This window comes from Tachyglossus aculeatus, chromosome 11 (assembly GCF_015852505.1).
Source record: "Tachyglossus aculeatus isolate mTacAcu1 chromosome 11, mTacAcu1.pri, whole genome shotgun sequence".
Lineage (NCBI taxonomy): Eukaryota > Metazoa > Chordata > Mammalia > Monotremata > Tachyglossidae > Tachyglossus > Tachyglossus aculeatus.
In genome coordinates this window covers 50,090,458-50,108,819 of record NC_052076.1, presented here as the reverse complement: position 1 = coordinate 50,108,819, position 18,362 = coordinate 50,090,458, and the positions used below count along the sequence as shown (strand labels likewise).

General features: G+C 49.7%; 1 protein-coding gene across 2 annotated transcripts in view; it reads right to left on the bottom strand.

Moving 5' to 3' along the window:
* Positions 1-2,347: 2,347 nt before the first annotated feature.
* WWP2 (WW domain containing E3 ubiquitin protein ligase 2) overlaps positions 2,348-18,362 on the bottom strand; it is a 135,985-nt gene continuing 119,970 nt past the window's right edge. For both annotated transcript variants that reach the window (XM_038753597.1, XM_038753598.1), the window contains exons 14-24: positions 17,577-17,655; positions 17,180-17,251; positions 16,843-16,931; positions 13,728-13,887; positions 11,660-11,793; positions 9,883-10,023; positions 9,103-9,223; positions 8,107-8,211; positions 5,104-5,200; positions 4,777-4,849; positions 2,348-4,181 (exon numbers count right to left, since the gene is read on the bottom strand). In XM_038753597.1, coding sequence (XP_038609525.1) covers positions 4,082-4,181; positions 4,777-4,849; positions 5,104-5,200; positions 8,107-8,211; positions 9,103-9,223; positions 9,883-10,023; positions 11,660-11,793; positions 13,728-13,887; positions 16,843-16,931; positions 17,180-17,251; positions 17,577-17,655 — 1,171 coding nt within the window. In that variant the 3' untranslated portion in view covers positions 2,348-4,081. The remainder of the gene's footprint in view (positions 4,182-4,776; positions 4,850-5,103; positions 5,201-8,106; positions 8,212-9,102; positions 9,224-9,882; positions 10,024-11,659; positions 11,794-13,727; positions 13,888-16,842; positions 16,932-17,179; positions 17,252-17,576; positions 17,656-18,362) is intronic.

Below are 18,362 nucleotides of genomic sequence, written 5' to 3'. Positions count from 1 at the left end.
AGTCCAGTGCTCTGCACACAGTAAGCGCTCAATAAATACGATCATCATCAATCGTCATCATCAATCGTATTTATTGAGCGCTTACTATGTGCAGAGCACTGGACTAAGCGCTTGGGAAGTACAAATTGGCAACATATACAGACAGTCCCTACCCAACAGTGGGCTCACAGTCTAAAAGGGGGAGACGGAGAACAAAACCAAACGTACTAACAAAATAAAATAAATAGAATAGATATGTACAAATAAAATAAATAAATAAATTGATCGATAGATTGAGTTGTTTGCTTCCAGATGGCAACCGCTAATGAGGGCAGCGGCCAGTTTCCAGAGCAGCTGGCACACCCGGAGATGGCGGTAAATAAAAGGGAGCAAAACCCCCCTCATGTTTACAAACAGTGATGCCTGCTGCCATTCGAGCCACTCCCGTCAATGAGCTGATTGAGCGAATAAAGAGTCTCTTAAGCTCCCACCCCGGGGCCCGGGGCCAGCTGGAAAGAAGGGAGAAGCCCAATTCCAACTCGGGCCCGAAGGAGAATGGGCACCAGTCTTTCCTTCTGGGTTGGTGCTCCGAAGGCGGCCTATAAATACGGCAGAGCCCTCGTCCGCGAATAAACCTCCTGGCTAACTGTGAGGCGAAAGAGAAGAACCCAGTTGCTAAATACCCCGAGCTTTCTAAAGCAAAAGGCAGTGTCATTTGGGCTTAGAGGGGTGAGAACTTGCCTCATTCCTCCTCAGCGGAGATTTTAGAAAGACCCATTCGCCGGAGGGAGGTGGAATCCCGAGGGTAAGGAGGAGGTACCGTTTTGAAATATTGTTTCTTGCCGTGGGAGTCTAAAACACACGCAAGGCGTAGGGCAGGCCTCGGTTAATTCGAGACTTCAACCACTGAAATCTCAACCAGGTGCTCCTGGTGGGCTACGGTGGCCTCATTTGAGCCCCCAAAAGGGAACCGGGCAACAGGCTAGGGAGTCCATCATCTAGTATTGAGAAGCAGCATGGCTCAGTGGAGAAGAGCATGGGCTTTGGAGTCGGAGGTCATGGGTTCAAATCCCAGCTCTGCCAATTGTCAGCTGTGTGACTTTGGGCAACTTCTCTGGGCCTCAGTTCCCTCATCTGTAAAATGGGGATTAAGACTGTGAGCCCCCTGGGGGACAACCTGATCACTCTGTAACCTCCCCAGCACTTAGAACAGTGCTTTGCACATAGTAAGTGCTTAATAAATGCCATTATTATTATTAGTAGTAGTAGTAGTATCATAACACATAACCGCTGATCCAAGATGTGACTTTTTTCCTGGGCAAATAGGAAAAAAAAAATGCTCATTTCATTTGGTTTATTCCTTGTGAAAGGTGGGTAAAACATCCTGTCCTTATTTGCAAGGCTAATCTACTTCAAAGATAAGCACTCAGTACAGTGCTCTGCACACAGTAAGCGCTCAATAAATACGATTGATTGAGGAAGGCAAGTGAACACGGAGCAAAATACCCCTTGTATTTAAAATTCCCCCACGTCCTGTAAAGCCAGAACATGAGAAACTGTCACAACTGAGTCTGTTCCTCCTACTCCCTTGCCACAGAATAAGAAAATTAGCACATTTCAACCACCCTGGGGTACCAAGGCGCGGGGTAAGTGCTACCCACTGAGGAGAATACCCACAAACCAAGAATGAGCGAAAGATTACGAATCTTAATTAAAAATTAAAAAGACTGCCTCGAATGCCGGCCCCGGGAGAAAGAAGGCAAGAAAGAGGCTACAGAAGGAGTCAGCTGGAGAGCTCAAGAGGGGAGGAAGAGATCGCCCTTTCCCTTTTTTAAACGCACTAGAGCCGTCAACTTCTTAGCACTTAGAACAGTGCTAGGCACATAGTAAGCGCTTAACAAATACCATCATCATTATTGTTATTATTATTATTATTATTATTATTCCCAGCAACCTGCCGTTCATTTCGCCAACACCCTCCGCTTCCAACACTGGCCTACTGCACAGGTTCTACGAAGGGCTCCGCGGAGTCCAGAGAGCTACCTCCCCGTCTCTCCCAAGTTAAATACCCCATCCCTAAGTGGGGCTTAGCACTTTTATATCAAAAATTGTCGGGTGCTCGGTGTGAAGTCCACGAGTGAAAGCCGGAGGCCATCAGAGGCTAGATTGCTAAGCAATCCCTGGAAGGCAATTTCCCCTCACTGCCCAGAAATGCCACATTTTGAGCAATAACGCACCTTTATTCCCCAATAGGTGAAATCCTGGAACTCCCACACCTGTGGTTAAGGGAAGTCCGGAAGACCTAGCGAGAATGCCGAGGCCCCTTCGGAGTTGGGCGGAGATAGAGATTTGCACGCCGACGCTACCCCGGGCTGCTGATGGTTTATTGCACGAGAAATTGGCATCACTGAGGCAGAAGGGGGTGTTACAAAACGAGCTGGTTGCTGACCCAATGCTTCCGCAGGGGGTTCGTGTACAGACACTTCATTTATATCCACAAATCTACACCCGCACCTACACACTCGCACAGACAGGATTTTGACACCCCGGAGCCCGGGAAGGTGGCCCCTGCGCCCCGCCAGTAGCAGCCCCGCGTGGTGACGGCACGGCGAACGTCTGAGGAAAGAGAGGTTGTTCTCCGCTGAGCTACACGCTCTCTGTCATTCAAACTACACTCACAGCACCCCTGGACGCACGGCTGCCGGCTCCCACTGGAGAGAGGAGGTCGGGGCGGAGAGTGGTGCCGGGGAAGGCACTTGGCTGGTTGGAAAACCCACTTCGCAGTCCCGCCGTGCCCATTTGCGGCTGCTGCCCTACTTTGGAGCTACAGCCCCCGGGGCCCGGGTTGGGGAAAGGAAGGACAGCCTAGGAAACCCATGGAGCAGGACATTCCACCGGATTCTTGAAACAAAAGGCCCGCTGCAGTCAGAAATCAGAGCGAAGTACTCCGAGCAACTCCGACCCTGCCGGGGACCTCCCTAGCCGTCGTCTCTTACGTGGGACCAAGCTTCTGGTAGCCAGGAAGGAAACCCCAGGCTACCCAGGGCACACGCTACTAACACGAGAATCACCGAACGGAACCAAAGTGCTAGGAGCGACGTGGATACGACGCTCACGACCGTGCTGAGTTGGGGGCAATCTGTTCAGTCACCCGCCCCGGGGGGCGGCAACCATCTCTGTCTCTGCCGAGTTCGGAGTGGCTACAGTGAATTAGCTGTCGCGTGCCTGAGCTGTCTTTCCTTCCCTCCGCGCGCAGTTTTGCCGAAGCCCTGGCAAAAGCTGGGCCCCGGGTCTAAAGGAAAGAGGCAACGCGACGCAAAAAAAAAACACAAAGCAAAAAGTGCTTCAAGTGAGGGGGGAAAAAAAGAGCGAGACTGTAGAAAGTTGGTGGGTGCCCCCCCACCCCCCCGCAACTCCCCAAACAAGTTATCAATTTTTATTTACTAGAAAAGAAACCAACCGTTAAACGCAAAGGAAATCCTACTCAGCCGCTATCTCCTGTCCCCCGGCCTCCATCAGGGCTGCAAAGGAATTAGGTCCAGCTTAACCCAATCCCAGCACTCACCAGGCAGAAGAAGTCCCCCATTCAAACGTTCCAATTAAACGGATCACTCTGTTTTAAAGTTCTAGTTCAAATACTAAAATATTTTCTCTAGGTGCTAAGAGAGTGGGTCCTCTCTGGTGTTAAAGACTCGCGTGGTCCGACCACACTCAATCTCAGGGTTAATATCTGAGAGGAGGACATCATAGAGAGTGCCAGCCCTCTTTCCTTCGTCAAGAATTCTCTCTCTCTCACACACAGACATACACCTCTCTCTCTCTCTCACTCACACACATCCCAAGGAATGGGGTCAATGGATAATACCGGGCTACATTCAAACTCTGCGCCCAGTCTGTGTACAGAGACGTGACGTGGAACCTCTTGGGGGTCAAACTCCCGTGGCGTACAGGGTCCAGGAGAGTTTGCCAAAGCCAAGAGAGCTAAAAGCCCACCCCAAACGTCGGGGGGCCGCCTGAGAGTCAAGATGTCCGGCTGCCCCACGGGCAGGACATCGAGACTGAACGTGTGCTGGGGAAGTTGGAGAGACAGTGCGGGCCACTATTACTCTTGTCCAAAGCCTTCTGTCTCCTCAATGGCATACAGCAGTTTCTCCTTCAGCTGCTCGTAGCTCTTATAGGGAGGAAGGTCCAGGCGGTTGAAACTGAGGACGACAGAAAGTGACTGAGTGAGCAGAAAGTGACTGGCCGAATGATCACCCCCACCCAGGTCATCATCATCCATCGCATTTATTGAGCGCTTACTATGTGCAGAGCACTGTACTAAGCGCTTGGGAAGTACAAAGTGGCAACATATAGAGACAGTCCCTACCCAACAGTGGGCTCTGAGAAAAGGAATCGACAGTCAAGCCTGCTCAATGCTCTGAGCAATTCAGCCTGTTCCACCTACGCAAGCCCACTCCAAGAGCACACTTAGCACTGCACGAAAATGCCAAATGAGGGCTTGTTCCAATCAATCGTATTTATAGAGCGCTTACTGTGTGCAGAGCACTGGACTAAGCGCTTGGGAAGTACAAGTCAGCAACATCTAGAGACAGTCCCTACCCAACAGTGGGCTCACAGTCTAAAAAGGGGGAGACAGGGAACCAAACCAAACATACTAACAAAATAAAATAAATAGAATAGATATGTACAAGTAAAATAAATAGAGTAATAAATATGTACACAATCTGAGTAGCTAAACTCCACCGTGTCAGGCTTTGGGCAACGCTCACCGCGTCGCCAACTTAACCCACTCACCAGGTGTGACTCCGGGGAAGCCAGGTTTCTTTGCCCACTTTGTCGATGCAAAACTTCTGCGGTCCATTGCTGCCTGGTGACCGTGACAAACACACACAGATTTACTAGAGCAGAAATTATCTCCAGCCCTTTCTCCTTCCCCGGCCCTGCCACCTCGAGGAACAGAGGCCACCTCTGGGGCAGGTGGATTCTCCAGTTTTCATCTGATCCCAAGACACCCTACAGGAGTCTCTCCTTCATAATGTACAGGGCTTCTCTACTCTTCGCATCACGCCTCCCTGTGCCCTTCCCTCCCGGACTTTCCCTTGGCGCTCGGGGGATAAATACCGATGAGTTCCGCGAATCCTCCAACGGGGAGGCGGCAGGTGCCGGTGACGAACTGCAGAAGCCGGATCCTCTTTTCATTGTCCATCTCCTTGATCACCTGAAATGAACCAGACCCCCTCATCACGAGAGCGGTTCCATCTTAAACCCTGAATATTCTGGCCAAGGAAGGCCGATGGTCAGGGATGAATGAATATCACTCTTGTCCGAGCCTCGGATAACCCCGGGAAACCAAGCTGGGAAATTCAACTCAACTTCATTCATTCATCAATCGTCATCATCAATCGCATTTATTGAGCGCTTACTGTGTGCAGAGCACTGTACTAAGCGCTTGGGAAGTACAAGTTGGCAACACTCAATCATTTTCATTGAGGGCTTACCGTGTACAAAGCACAGTACTAAGCACTTGGGAGAGTACAGTACAGCAATAAATAGACACATTCTCTACCCAAAACGAGCTTACGGTCTAGGGGGGTTGGAGAAATCAATCCAAACTCAACTCTCAGATAGTGGAAAGAAATGAATATGTATATATTTCTAAACGGTGAGCCTTTGGTTGGGTAGGGATTGTCCCTATTTGTTGCCAAATTGTACTTTCCAAGCACTTAGTACAGTGCTCTGCACACAGTAAGTGCTCAATAAATACAATTGAATACATGAATATATCAAGTGCTTAGTACAGTGCTCTGCACACAGTAAGTGCTCAATAAATACGACTGAATGAATATATCAAGCGCTTAGTACAGTGCCAAGCACTTAGTACAGTGCTCTGCACACAGTAAGTGCTCAATAAATATGATTGAATAAATGAATATATCAAGCACTTAGTACAGTGCCAAGCACACAGTACAGTGCTCTGCACACAGTAAGCGCTCCAGACTGAGCCCCCTCCTTCCTCTTCCCCTCCTCCCCCCTTCATCCCCCCCGCCTTACCTCCTTCCCTTCCCCACAGCACCTGTATATATGGATATATGTTTTTACGTATTTATTGCTCTATTTATTTTACTTGTACATATTCTATTTATTTTATTTTGTTAATATGTTCTGTTTTGTTGTCTGTCTCCCCCTTCTAGATTGTGAGCCCACTGTTGGGTAGGGACCGTCTCTATATGTTGCCAACTTGTACTTCCCAAGCGCTTAAGTACAGTGCTCTGCACACAGTAAGCGCTCAATAAATACAGTTGAGTGAATGAATGAATACATACGACTGAATGAATATATATGAATATATATAAATATGAATATATATAAATATGAATATATACATGTTATGGCATTTGTTAAGTGCTTACTATGTGCCAGGCATTGTTCTAAGCGCTGTGGTGGATACAAGCTAATGGAGTTGGATATCCTGGCTCTGCTGTATATATGTTTGTACATATTTATTACTCTATTTATTTATTTATTTATTTATTTTACTTGTACATAGCTATCCTATTTATTTTATTTTGTTAGTATGTTTGGTTTTGTTCTCTGTCTCCCCCTTTTAGACTGTGAGCCCACTGTTGGGTAGGGACTGTCTCTATATGTTGCAAATTTGTACTTTCCAAGCGCTTAGTACAGTGCTCTGCACATAGTAAGCGCTCAATAAATACGACTGAATGAATGAATGAATAAATATGACTGACTGAATGAATATATATAAATATGAATGTATATATGAATATATATAAATATGAATATATATATGTTATGGCATTTGTTAAGTGCTTACTATGTGCCAGGCATTGTTCTAAGCACTGTGGTGGATACAAGCTAATGGAGTTGGATATCCCGGCTCTGCCGCTTCTCAGCTGTGTGACTCTGGGCAAGTCACTTAACTTCTCTGTGCCTCAGTTACCTCATCTGAAAAATGGGGTTGAAGACTGTGAGTCCCACATGGGACAACCTGATCACCTTGTATCCTCCCCAGCGCTCAGAACAGTGCTTTGCACATAGTAAGCGCTTAACAACTACCAAAATTATTATTATTATTATATAGTCCCTGTCCCATGTGGGGCTCTCCGAATGCCTGGAGTTGCAGGATTTTATTAATGGCCTACAGGAACATTCTAGTCAATCTTCAGGTCACAGTCCAGCCTCTTGTTCCGCAAGCAACCACTCAGTGAAACTAGAAGGCAGACTCAATCCACAGTCTTCAGGTCACCTTCTTCTCAAGGGGATTCTGAACGTGCAAAATCAACCGAACAACCTTACACTGAAGAGCCCATTCACTTTCCCCAAAATGAGGTTGGTTGGTTGGTTTTTTCCCCTCCCTGCCTCTCCGCCTGGCTTACGAGGCGGGTGACCTGACTTCTGAATACTTCACTTCCCGCTCCGAACCGTCTTCTTCCGCTCCACCCCAACCCTAGTAGCGTGCATCGCTGAAACAAGCCTAACCGCAAGGCTGACCGCTAATTACGGCCTACCGTGCTTGCTCAGCCATGCTGGAGCCCCTCCAGGCCACGAGGGATGTTTTCCTCTTTGGGGACTACATCACCGTCTTGTTGGGCACAACTAGGGGCATGGAGCCCCACACGGGAAGGTGGAGAGGAGGAGGTGTCCTCCAAGTGAAGAGGAGGCCTAACTAGCTCGGTAACTGGGATTTAGTGCTCTGCACATAGTAAGCGCTCAATAAATACGATTGATGATTTAGATCACCCCGATGGATGCCCATGATGGCGCCCCGCGGTAACCTCCTAATCCTCTCAGAACAGGAGCGGCTGCTGAGAAGCAGTGTAGCCCGGTGGACAGAGTACAGGCCTGGGGGTCAGAAGGACCTGGGTTCTAATCCCAGCTCTGCCACTCGTCCGCTGTGTGACCTTGGGCAAGTCACTTCATTTCTCTGTACCTCAGTTGCCTCATCTGTAAAACAGGGGTTAATAATGCGAGCCCCATGCCCTGTGTCCAGCCTGATTAACTTGAATCTCACCCAGCGCTTATTACAGTGCCTGGCACCTAGCAAGTGCTTAACAAATACCATTTCAAAAAAAAAAAGAACAGAGAGGAGGCTGTTCCGAGGCTCACCTGCCAAAACCACTGGATCTGCTTGCTGTTCTTGGTATAGTGTCGGTAAATGGTGTTCTTCTGCCAGTCATTCATGTCAATTTCCTGCATGCCACACAGCATCAGCTAGGAAGCAATGGGACAGGTTTGCCGTCAATTTACAATTGGCCCTACTGAGAGCTCACCTCCTCCAGGAGGCCTTCCCAGACTGAGCCCCCTCCTTCCTCTCCCCCTCGTCCCCCTCTCCATCCCCCCCATCTTACCACCATCCCTTCCCCACAGCACCTGTATATATGTATATATGTTTGTACATATTTATTACTCTATTTATTTTACTTGTACATATCTATTCTATGTATTTTATTTTGTTAGCATGTTTGGTTTTGTTGTCTGCCCCCCCCCCCCTTTTAGACTGTGAGCCCGCTGTTGGGTAGGGACTGTCTCTATGTGTTGCCAACTTGTACTTCCCAAGTGCATAGTACAGTGCTGTGCACACAGTAAGCGCTCAATAAATACGATTGATTGAATTTACAATCTTTATGCTCCTCTACCCTTCCAGCCCTCCTCCTCCTCTTTATCCCTCGATGACCAGCGATAACCTCCTGACCTACGGATACGACGACTTCCACTACGCCAGAAATCTCCTCACGGGAGATAGGGGGAACAAGGGGGATGCGATGCACTCCATAAATACTATTTATTGACTGATTGATACACCATTTCCCTATCAGCTCCAGCGAGAGGTCTGCTGGGCACTACTCCATCATCAGGTCCTGAGAGCTGCCAGGCTAGGACGGAGCAGTTCTTATTTGGGACGACCTCTTTGGAATCGGTATCTTCCCCCCAAACTCCAACACCCCGGGTTCTCTTTCCTACCAAAGGTCTCACTTGGTCATTCAACAAGGTCACTCGACATTCAACTGCTCCCATGAAGCAGGCCATGCTCTCTGCACAAAACAGCTCCGAGAAAGGAGCCAAGAGCCGTGAGTTGAACCGCTGTGATCTACGGGATCTCACCTCCAACTCTTTCTCGTCAAAGTAGCGCAGCCACTCGAGTGGGGCCACTTCGTTGAAGCCATCCAGAAAAGCTTTGGTCTGCTCCTCCACGCCTCGGGTGAACCTCCAATCCGTCAGCAGCCTGAAATCACAGCCCGGTCCCATACAACTCATCCTCAGGGACACCGAAACCTTTCCTTGGGATTCCCTGCCATCCCCACGGGCCGGAGATTTTTTTTTTCCCTCCCCGTACAGATGTTGATCCCCGGAGGCAGCAGAAATGGAGTTCAGAAAACTGAACAAGCTGAACTCAGCCCTGCTTTTGCCTTGATATTCTGTATACTGCCTCAGAGAATGGTGTATTTCTTCAGATGATGCATGGAATCCATAAAGAATTCGGAGTTTCTCTGCCAGTAGGTGCCACGGACACACTGGGAAGAAGCCAATCCCTTTCCCGGCTGGCACCTGGCAGAGTCGGTGGCCTGGTAGAGGGGAAGGTGGGAGCAAAATGAGCATCGTGTGAGCCCAGCAGGTTTCGTCTCCTGCACGGAGGGCCCATCGCTGGATATAGAAGGGGAAAGGCAAAGTGGGAAACTGATGGTAACTGGCGCATCAGCCTCCATGGGCAATGGACAGACTTAAATGGGGAGGGGGAGAGGGTGGGGGGCAGTGGGAAGCTCTCCCAAGACCAGTAATCCTCGACAGGCAGGCCTCCTGACTCAGAGTCCAGTTCCCCCCGCCAACCCCGACCCCTCCACAAACAACTGGGGTGATCCTCCCTCCCCAGCCTTTGGGATTTACATGATATACTCCTCTTTGTTCTCCTCTGTGACTCGAATGCTCTCTCCTCCTTCCTTCAGCTCGTGAGTGGTCACCTTGCCCAAGATCTCCATGTCCTGGATGAAGTACAACTCCAGCCCGCATTCCTCTAGGTTATTTTCCCTTGGCAAAGAGGAGAGGGCAGGAAAAGTGATCAAAAGAAAATATTTCACTTAGAAATCCTGTCCCCCGATTCCTGTTCCCGATACGCCTAGGAGCTGGAAATTCAATACATAATGTAACCCAAAAACAGTGACAGAATCTGGCAGAACGACATCTCCGGAGGCAGGTGAGAGGGGGCTGCAGAAAGGGGTACCCCCAGTCCCACATCCTGGGAGAGCTCGCTTTGCTCCTATGGTCTTTCCCATTCCACACATCCCCTCACTCCCCTGGGATGCCGCTCAGACGGCAGGTACGGGAAAACTCCAATGCCGTGATTCGTGCCCTGGGTGCATAAACGCTGTAAGCAATATCATCACAGGCTCAGATCATGATCTACACAACTCGCTATTATCCCTCCAACAGGAGCAACGCGACGCTTGAAATAACCATGTGTCAGATGCCCTTCTTGACGGCCACCCAAAGATTACAGATGTCCCATTTAATAACCCTACCTTTTCCCTCCACAAAACTAGCTTTTCCCTTTGGTACTGCATGATTCCCCCCCTCAATCCCCCCCGCCTTACCTCCTTCCCCTCCCCACAGCACTTGTATATATATGCATATATGTTTGTACGTATTTATTACTCTACTTATTTATTTTATTTGTAGTCTATTTTCTTTTGTTTGTTGTCTGTCTCCCCCTTCTCGACTGTGAGCCCACTGTCGGGTAGGGACCGTCTCTATACGTTGCCAACTTGGACTTCCCAAGCGCTTAGTACAGTGCTCTGCACACAGTAAGCGCTCAATAAATACGACTGAATGAATTACGGACCTCCTTCTTGAACAGATCTTGAGGTGGCAGTGGCCCAGCGGCACTGCGGACTGCCCCTATGCCCGACTCCACACCTTGTCTCCTCCAGCCCCCATTCAGATGCCATGGCTGCAACAGAACACGTTAGGGACTTGCTCCAAAGTAGCAGAAATGGCTGGCCAGAAGGAATGATGACCAGCCCCGGGTCAAGACCCTATCAAGTAAATGTGGTCCTGGAAATCTCTTCCTCTCCCTGAAATGGTGCCAGGAATGAGGAAGGGGTATGGTGGGGACTGCCTTAGGGCAGGGAGTCGTACCAGGAGAGGCTCCGGTTCCCTCTACGACGCCCAGGTTCACACGACTACTTCCCTCCACCCCCAGGAAAGCCACAATCTAGGGCAAGGGCAGATGAAGGATGGGAGGTGCAAAATTGGCAACTGTTCCAACACTACCCAGTCTCTTGTAGGTGGGCGGCAGGAGCCTCTGTAGACCATCATTAGACCATTCTACTATAGAAAAAGAGGGCCCCACATTGTGTTTCCTTGGAAAGCAAATGAGATGTCCGAGTCCACCCTATTATACCAGGTAAAATATTTCACTTCGAAATACCGTCCCCTGATTCCTGCTCCTGATACGCCGAGGAGCTGGAAATTCAATACACAATGTAACCCCCAAATAGTGACAGAACCTGGCGAATCGACATCTCCGGAGACGGGTGAGAAGGGGGGTGCTGAAAGGGCTACCCCCGATTCCACATCCTGGGAGATGTGGAAGCCTCCCAAAGGAGCATAATAACCTTCTCTCAGAATCCGGATTTTGCCGCTGTTGGAAGCAAAAGGCACTCACTTGATCCAGACAATGGAGTTGTAGAACTCCGGGTCAATGGATTCCAGGTCTTTCAGAGTGGGCCTCTTGTTCAGCATTCGCTTGTAGAAGGGGAGCGTGAAGCCAGTGTCAATGAACTTTCCGTGATACAGAGCCTGGGGAAGATAATAATGGGAAAGTCATTCCTACCTTAGGGTGCGGTCTGCCCCCTTCTTGGGGGCCCCAGAGTCTTTACGACAGAGGAGGGCCCAAGCTAGTGCGATCTCAGTGAGTGGGGCACTCTACTCTGCATGGGTGTCCTAGCAACCACATCCTAAACAAGATATATGTATATATGTTTGCACATATTTATTACTCTATTTATTTATGCATTTATTTTACTTGTACATATCTATTCTATTTATTTTATTTTGTTAGTATGTTTGGTTTTGTCTCCCCATTTTAGACTGTGAGCCCACTGTTGGGTAGGGACTGTCTCTATATGTTGCCAATTTGTATTTCCCAAGCGGTTAGTACAGTGCTCTGCACACAGTAAGCGCTCAGTAAATACGATTGATGATGATGATGAAAAGGGCCACAGAGCCCGGCCCAAAGAGTCTCCCCGGTTAGAACCGGACTAGAAAAGGAAGGCCGGAAACTGAAGGATAGAAAAATGTGCCCATTTCCTAGGCCTGACTCTCGAGGGCTTGGTGGCCACTTCTCTCACAGGAAAGTCCTTCCCGGGCTGTGAATCGAGCCCATTTTCCACTGGCTCCGCCTGAGGAATCTGTCCCGTGGCCCCGGTCCCTGGGGCCTAGGGAGCACAGCTGCTCGGCAGGCTCCCGCTGGTCCAGTGGAGATTTGCCCCTCTACTTACTGACAGCACATATTTAAACAGCTCCAGCCGGCTGCCCTGACTCACTGGCTCGAAGAGCTTGAAAGCAGAGGCAGCCAAAAATAATGCAGACACCACTGAGGGCTGGCGGGCCAGTTGTGAGTAATAGTCTGGGGTTTTTTACTGGTCTGTCCTGTCGGCTTTTAGCCCTCTGGGAGACCTGTGAGGAATGTGCCCACTTCCTGAGCCCAGCACCTTGGCCTCCCAGACAAGTAGGAGGGGAAGCTCCAAGCCTAGGCACCGAGGGCCGGGGGAGAGGACCTCCCTTGGGGAACGGAGAATGGGGAATATTAGGGAAGTCAGAGCTCGATATTTCAAACTGCTAGAGCTGCAGTATTTTGAAAATCTGCATTTCCTAGGAGAGACGCCTGTGACCGTTCCAGGTACAGCTTTCGCAATCTGTACGTCCAAATTCTTGGGGACCCCCCCCCCCCGACTCCCTTCATAATCTCTCACTCCTTACCAGGACTCCCACCAGGCGTTAGCCGCCTAAAGTCAGGAGAGAAAAACCACTTTTGGGGTACAATTTAGCAGAGTTAATCTACATATGAGCCCACTGTTGGGTAGGGACTGTCTCTATATGTTGCCAATTTGTACTTCCCAAGCGCTTAGTGCAGTGCTCTGCACACAGTAAGCGCTCAATAAATATGATCGATTGATTGATTGATATGGCTCTCGTGTTTGCTTTAGTCAGTCGATTGTATTTATTGAGCGCTTACTGTGTGCAACCTCCCTGAGAACAGACAGGGCCATTGTGTGCACTGCGGGCATTTAGTAAGTAGATAAAGGAAACATCCACCTCTTGAAGGAAGACTTCCCGAATCATCCAGGGATCGGACAAAACACAGATGCCCAGACCCTCTGCCTCGGCATTCCCTCTGGGAGCTAGAGAGGATTCGGCAGATTTAACTGGAGAGTAATAATGATCCCTGGAGAAACACGAAACAGCTTCCTAATGTGGGACGCCCCCCCCACCCCAACCCCGCAAAGACCCAGGGGGAACCCATGATACAAAATTAGGGAATTCACACAGAAAAATCGCTCTTCCCTGCAGCTCCAACATCATTCGACACCCATCCTACACCCATCCTACGGCCAGGAATGAGAGAATGGAATGAGAAGGCCAGGAATGAGACAGGGGGAGGGAAAAGGGAAAGGAGGGGGAAAAGTTGGCAGGAAGTCGGGGCCCCTCTGACCATTGCTATGAGTTCTTACCATTGCTATGAATCTGCCAATGAAGCGGAAGTAGGTGAGGTGATCAGGGTTGATGGAGGAAGCTGGGTTGATCTGCAGACAGTAGTTGTTCTTCCCAGCATATTCAAATAAACAGTACATGGGGTTGAGCACCTCATGAGATAGGAGAAAGAACCATTCTCTGGGAGGGAAAACAAAAAAAAAAAACCAAGAATGAAGGGGGGGAGCGCTCAGCCCCGGTTACTTATCCAGGTGCCAGTGGTATGCCTGTCTTTCTGCTCTGGTCTCTTTGGAAAGCGGAAGGTAAAGCATCCCAGAAGAGGTCTGGCCCTCGCAGAAATTTATAACAATAATAATAACGGTAATAATTGTGGTATTTGTTAAGCGCTTACTATATGCCCGGCATGTACTAAGCACTGGAGTGGATACAAGCAAATTGGGTTGGACACAGTCCATAGCGTAGATGCCTAGACCCGTGTTGGGCCGATCAGCCACCATCACACCGAGCTGATGTTTCCGAGGCACACGCTCCAGCTGGACAACGGAAAGGAGCTACAACGCAGCTATCTTGTTGCCTCATCATTAGGAAAGCTCTTTTCAGGATGAGTTTTTTCCACACAACAGACCCACAGTTTACAGGCTGAATCCTAATCTGACTCGAAGGGAGCCATCACAGTTCAGTGCTCTGCAGCCTGTTGTCCCACTCCAAACCCTGCCGCTCTACGGGCCCACAAAACTGCCACTCCTGGTCGGACCCAGGGTCCGTCCGGCCCAATGTTTGTCTCTGACAGTGGCGAAGGACGTACGGAGCAACGGTGCGACAGATACCCTTCTTGACACTTTAATGTGGACGATTAATGTTTAATGTTGACTCTTCTAGACTGTGAGCCCACTGTTGGGTAGGGACTGTCTCTATACGTTGCCAACTTGTACTTCCCAAGCGCTTAGTACAGTGCTCTGCACACAGTAAGCGCTCAATAAATCCAATTGATTGATTGATATAGCACCTAACGTCACAAACATTTCCCTCCACAACCCTCGGGTTCTCTCTAGCAATCCATTTTGGATTGCTCGTCCCTGAATTCCTCCAAATCCCTCTCGAGCCCACTGACATTTCCCGCCTGCACAATTTCCAAGGGCAACAGATTCCATATAGTTGCCACCCACTGTGGGACGTTATTTCCTTTGTTTGTTTGGAACCTACCCACCTCAGGCTTCAGTGGGTGTCTGCTCATCCTGGTGCTGTGGAATCTGGTGAGAAGAGCAATTCCGCGCTCACCCGAGGCACACCCTTCATGTTTTGGAAACTTCCATCATGTCCCCTGGGACTTTCCAGATTGAACAGTTGGCCTCCTCTTGTTTTCTCCCGCAGGACTAGGCCTGTACTAAGGTGTGGTGATCAAAACTGCCTAACGATTTATAGGTGCCCGTACGGGCAAAATTGGGTCTGATGACGCCCGGCATTTGGTTGGACTTTCTGGCTACGGCCATACATTGAACAGACGACTTAACAGCTCATCCTCTACACTGTACGCTCCTTACGGGCCGGGGACGTGTCTGCTAATTCTGTTTGACTGTATTCTCCCGAGCGCTTTGTATAGTGCTCCGCACATAGTAAGCACTCGATAAATACCACCGATGGATTGATTAACAGGACCCTCAGCAGACAAGGGATTTCAGGTTCGGCCAGCTTGGCACAGGGCACTCATCCCCGCCCAGCCCCGACATCCATGCGTTCCATAATACATTATCCAGACTCCACATCATCTTTCCTCCCTGACCCAATAAGTGGGCTGCATTTCAGTACCCCTTCCAACTCCGTCGTGGCTATATAATCGGCCCCCATCATCCCACGGCTGCAGCTTGAGAACCCACTGTTCCCGCCCTGGTGCCCATATTCACTATTCTCTTATGTGCCCACAAGTAACCCATCACTTCTTCCCCCCTCCCAGCCCGGTGCCCCGTAGGCACCGGCATCACCCCAGTCACGACAGCCCCTCCGGGCCGCATCTAAATCCTCCTGGAGAGAGTCACTATGGGCGGACCAGTTAACCTTCAGTTCCCTCCTCCCCGGTTTGCTCAGCTGTCTGTATCCAGGGAGACGAGGATTCTTCCGATGCAGAGAGCTTCCCGGTATCCTGTCCGTGGTTCTACCCTGTGGTAGAACAGCATGACGTAACCTACCATAGGGTAAAACCACTGGCAGGACACAGAGAGAGACACACACAAACACAAAGGGCAGGAGCCAAACTGGAAGCCCACAGACCAAAGCCTGGAGGAGGGTCACCATGGAGAAGGAACATTAAATCTACAGTGGACAAACATAAGTGCAACATGAGGAGGAAACGCGGGCAAGGACAAAGAAAGTTAACCCAGCTCCATAGCAGCTAACATAGCAGAAACCTTCATAGCGGCCAAGGAAATCATCTGAAAGGGCAGGGTCTCTCAGATGACAAAGAAGCCTTCATTTTGCCCAATATCAATAATGCCTCATCCCCCTGTACTTCCATAGCGCGAAGGTGTGGGAGTAGGAGAGGTGTGTTACAGAGAACGGAGGGAATGATATTTTTTGACGGAAACGGTTCCTTTCTCCCTCCGTTTATATCCTGGACCTCCCGGGTTACTGTCTCCCGAAGTGCGGTGTACTCAAATTACAGAGAAATATTATTGTGGCCCTCAAGGAAAATCGGACAGGAGACCGTTCTAGAAAGACAGAGGGAAACCACAATGAGAATCAGCTACCGCCACAGAACCAAAGGGCTCCTCATGCTTCTGAGTGGAGCCTATTTTTAAAAACAACTTAGAAACGCTGCTACTTTCAACTCCAAAGAAAACTTCAGAATGTTTTTCAAACGCTTAACCAATGTCACCCTGAGGATGACGATTATTGCCGTGAAATACCAACCTCCTCGAGTCAATAGGGGGTTACTGAGAGAAGGCATCTAGTATTGGGCCTTGTATCTGTTGCCCAACAAGGTAGGTCTTCTGGGGCTTTTAAGGTCAGTAATTTAGTCAATCTCCTTTCTCCTCCGGCAGGACCTGTTCGGGTGTGGGCCCTACTGGCTGAGAAGAGGGGGTGTGGGGAAAGGAACAGCCACTCTGCAGGAAGAGCTCGGGCATCCTCTGCCACGCTAACCTGGCAATGCCCCCGTAGTCCAGGCCCTCCTCCCCTCGCATGATGATGTACAGCCGACGGCGCAAATCGTAGGGCTTCATATTCATGATCTGAGGGGAAAAGGAGAGAGTCACTGCATAAGTCTAAGTCACTGCTCCGCAGCAGTGGCCTCAGAGAAGAGTACCCGGACATTCCCGCCGCTCCTTCCCTAGAAGCCCAGCCGGGACCGTTCCCACGTATCTCCAACTGCTCCATTCGTTTATACACTCTGGCGCGGCCCGTTCTGGAGACGACGAGCTGGCTCTCTTAGTGCCCAGCCTAGTGAAAGGAGAAGAGGTCTGGCCACTCACTCCCTTACCTGCTGGAAAGAGTCCTCAAAAAGTGTCTGCCGGGAAACGCTGATCTTCACATGGCTGGGCAGTGCATTTGACTGGAAAGAAAACACCAGGACAGAGATTACCAGGACAGAGACATTCATCCCACTCCCATCTCTGCAGCCACCTGCCGAGCTGTGGCACCCAGAGCTACCTGGTTAAAGCCTGACCTGAGCGCTAATCCTGCTCCCCCGGTACAGACTGAGAGTCCTCGAGGTTCCCACGACCAACAAACTATATTCTCAACCTGCCTAAACTCAGTGACATCGACTGACTCGACTCGATGACTCCAAGAGGCACCCCCCACACCCATTCATGGCACTGAAAACACCATCAGGTGGTCCTGGACCGGAGATTGACAACCCCTAGGCTGTGACTCACGTGGCACAAGAAACGGAACTGGTGATACTTCCAGCGAAAGCTGCGATCATAGGCTCCAGGAGAACCTCCTTGCTTGTTGCTAAAAAAGAGGAAACAGACTCAATTGTACCTCTCACCCAAGTGGTACCAGATTGCCCTTCAGCAACGCTAAGTGATTTAAAGACTTCATTTCAGGAAAAATGCCTTAACTGAACTTTGCCCGTGGAGAAAGTGAAGCACTGAGATGGAAAAGGATTTACCTAAATTCGCCCTGTGAGGAACAGCGGACTTCAAATCAAAATTTGGGGCTCCTGTTTCCCAGGCTATGAGTGTTAGGTCTACACTTGGGAAGCGATATTGGTCCAAATCACCTGGAGGTTTGTTGAACTTTCCCCTGTGATTCCCAAACTTCTCCCTCTCTTTTCCTTCTGCTTTACTGAAGATTGGCCTGCCACGTTTTGCGGCGCAGTTTGGGTATTTTTCCGAAACGTTCGTTAGCTTTGACAAACCCTGGGGTATTAGAGAAGCAGCGTGGCTCAGTGGAAAGAGCCCGGGCTTTGGAGTCAGAGGTCATGGGTTCAAATCCCCCCTCCGCCAACTGTCAGCTGTGTGACTTTGGGCAGCGGGTCACTTCACTTCTCTGGGCCTCAGTCCCCTCATCTGTAAAATGGGGATTAAGACTGTGAGCCCCCCGTGGGACAACCTGATTACCCTGTAACCTCCCCAGCGCTCAGAACATAGTGAGCTCTTAATAAATGTCATCATTATTATTATTATTCACCCTTTACTAATCTGAGCCTTAAAGAT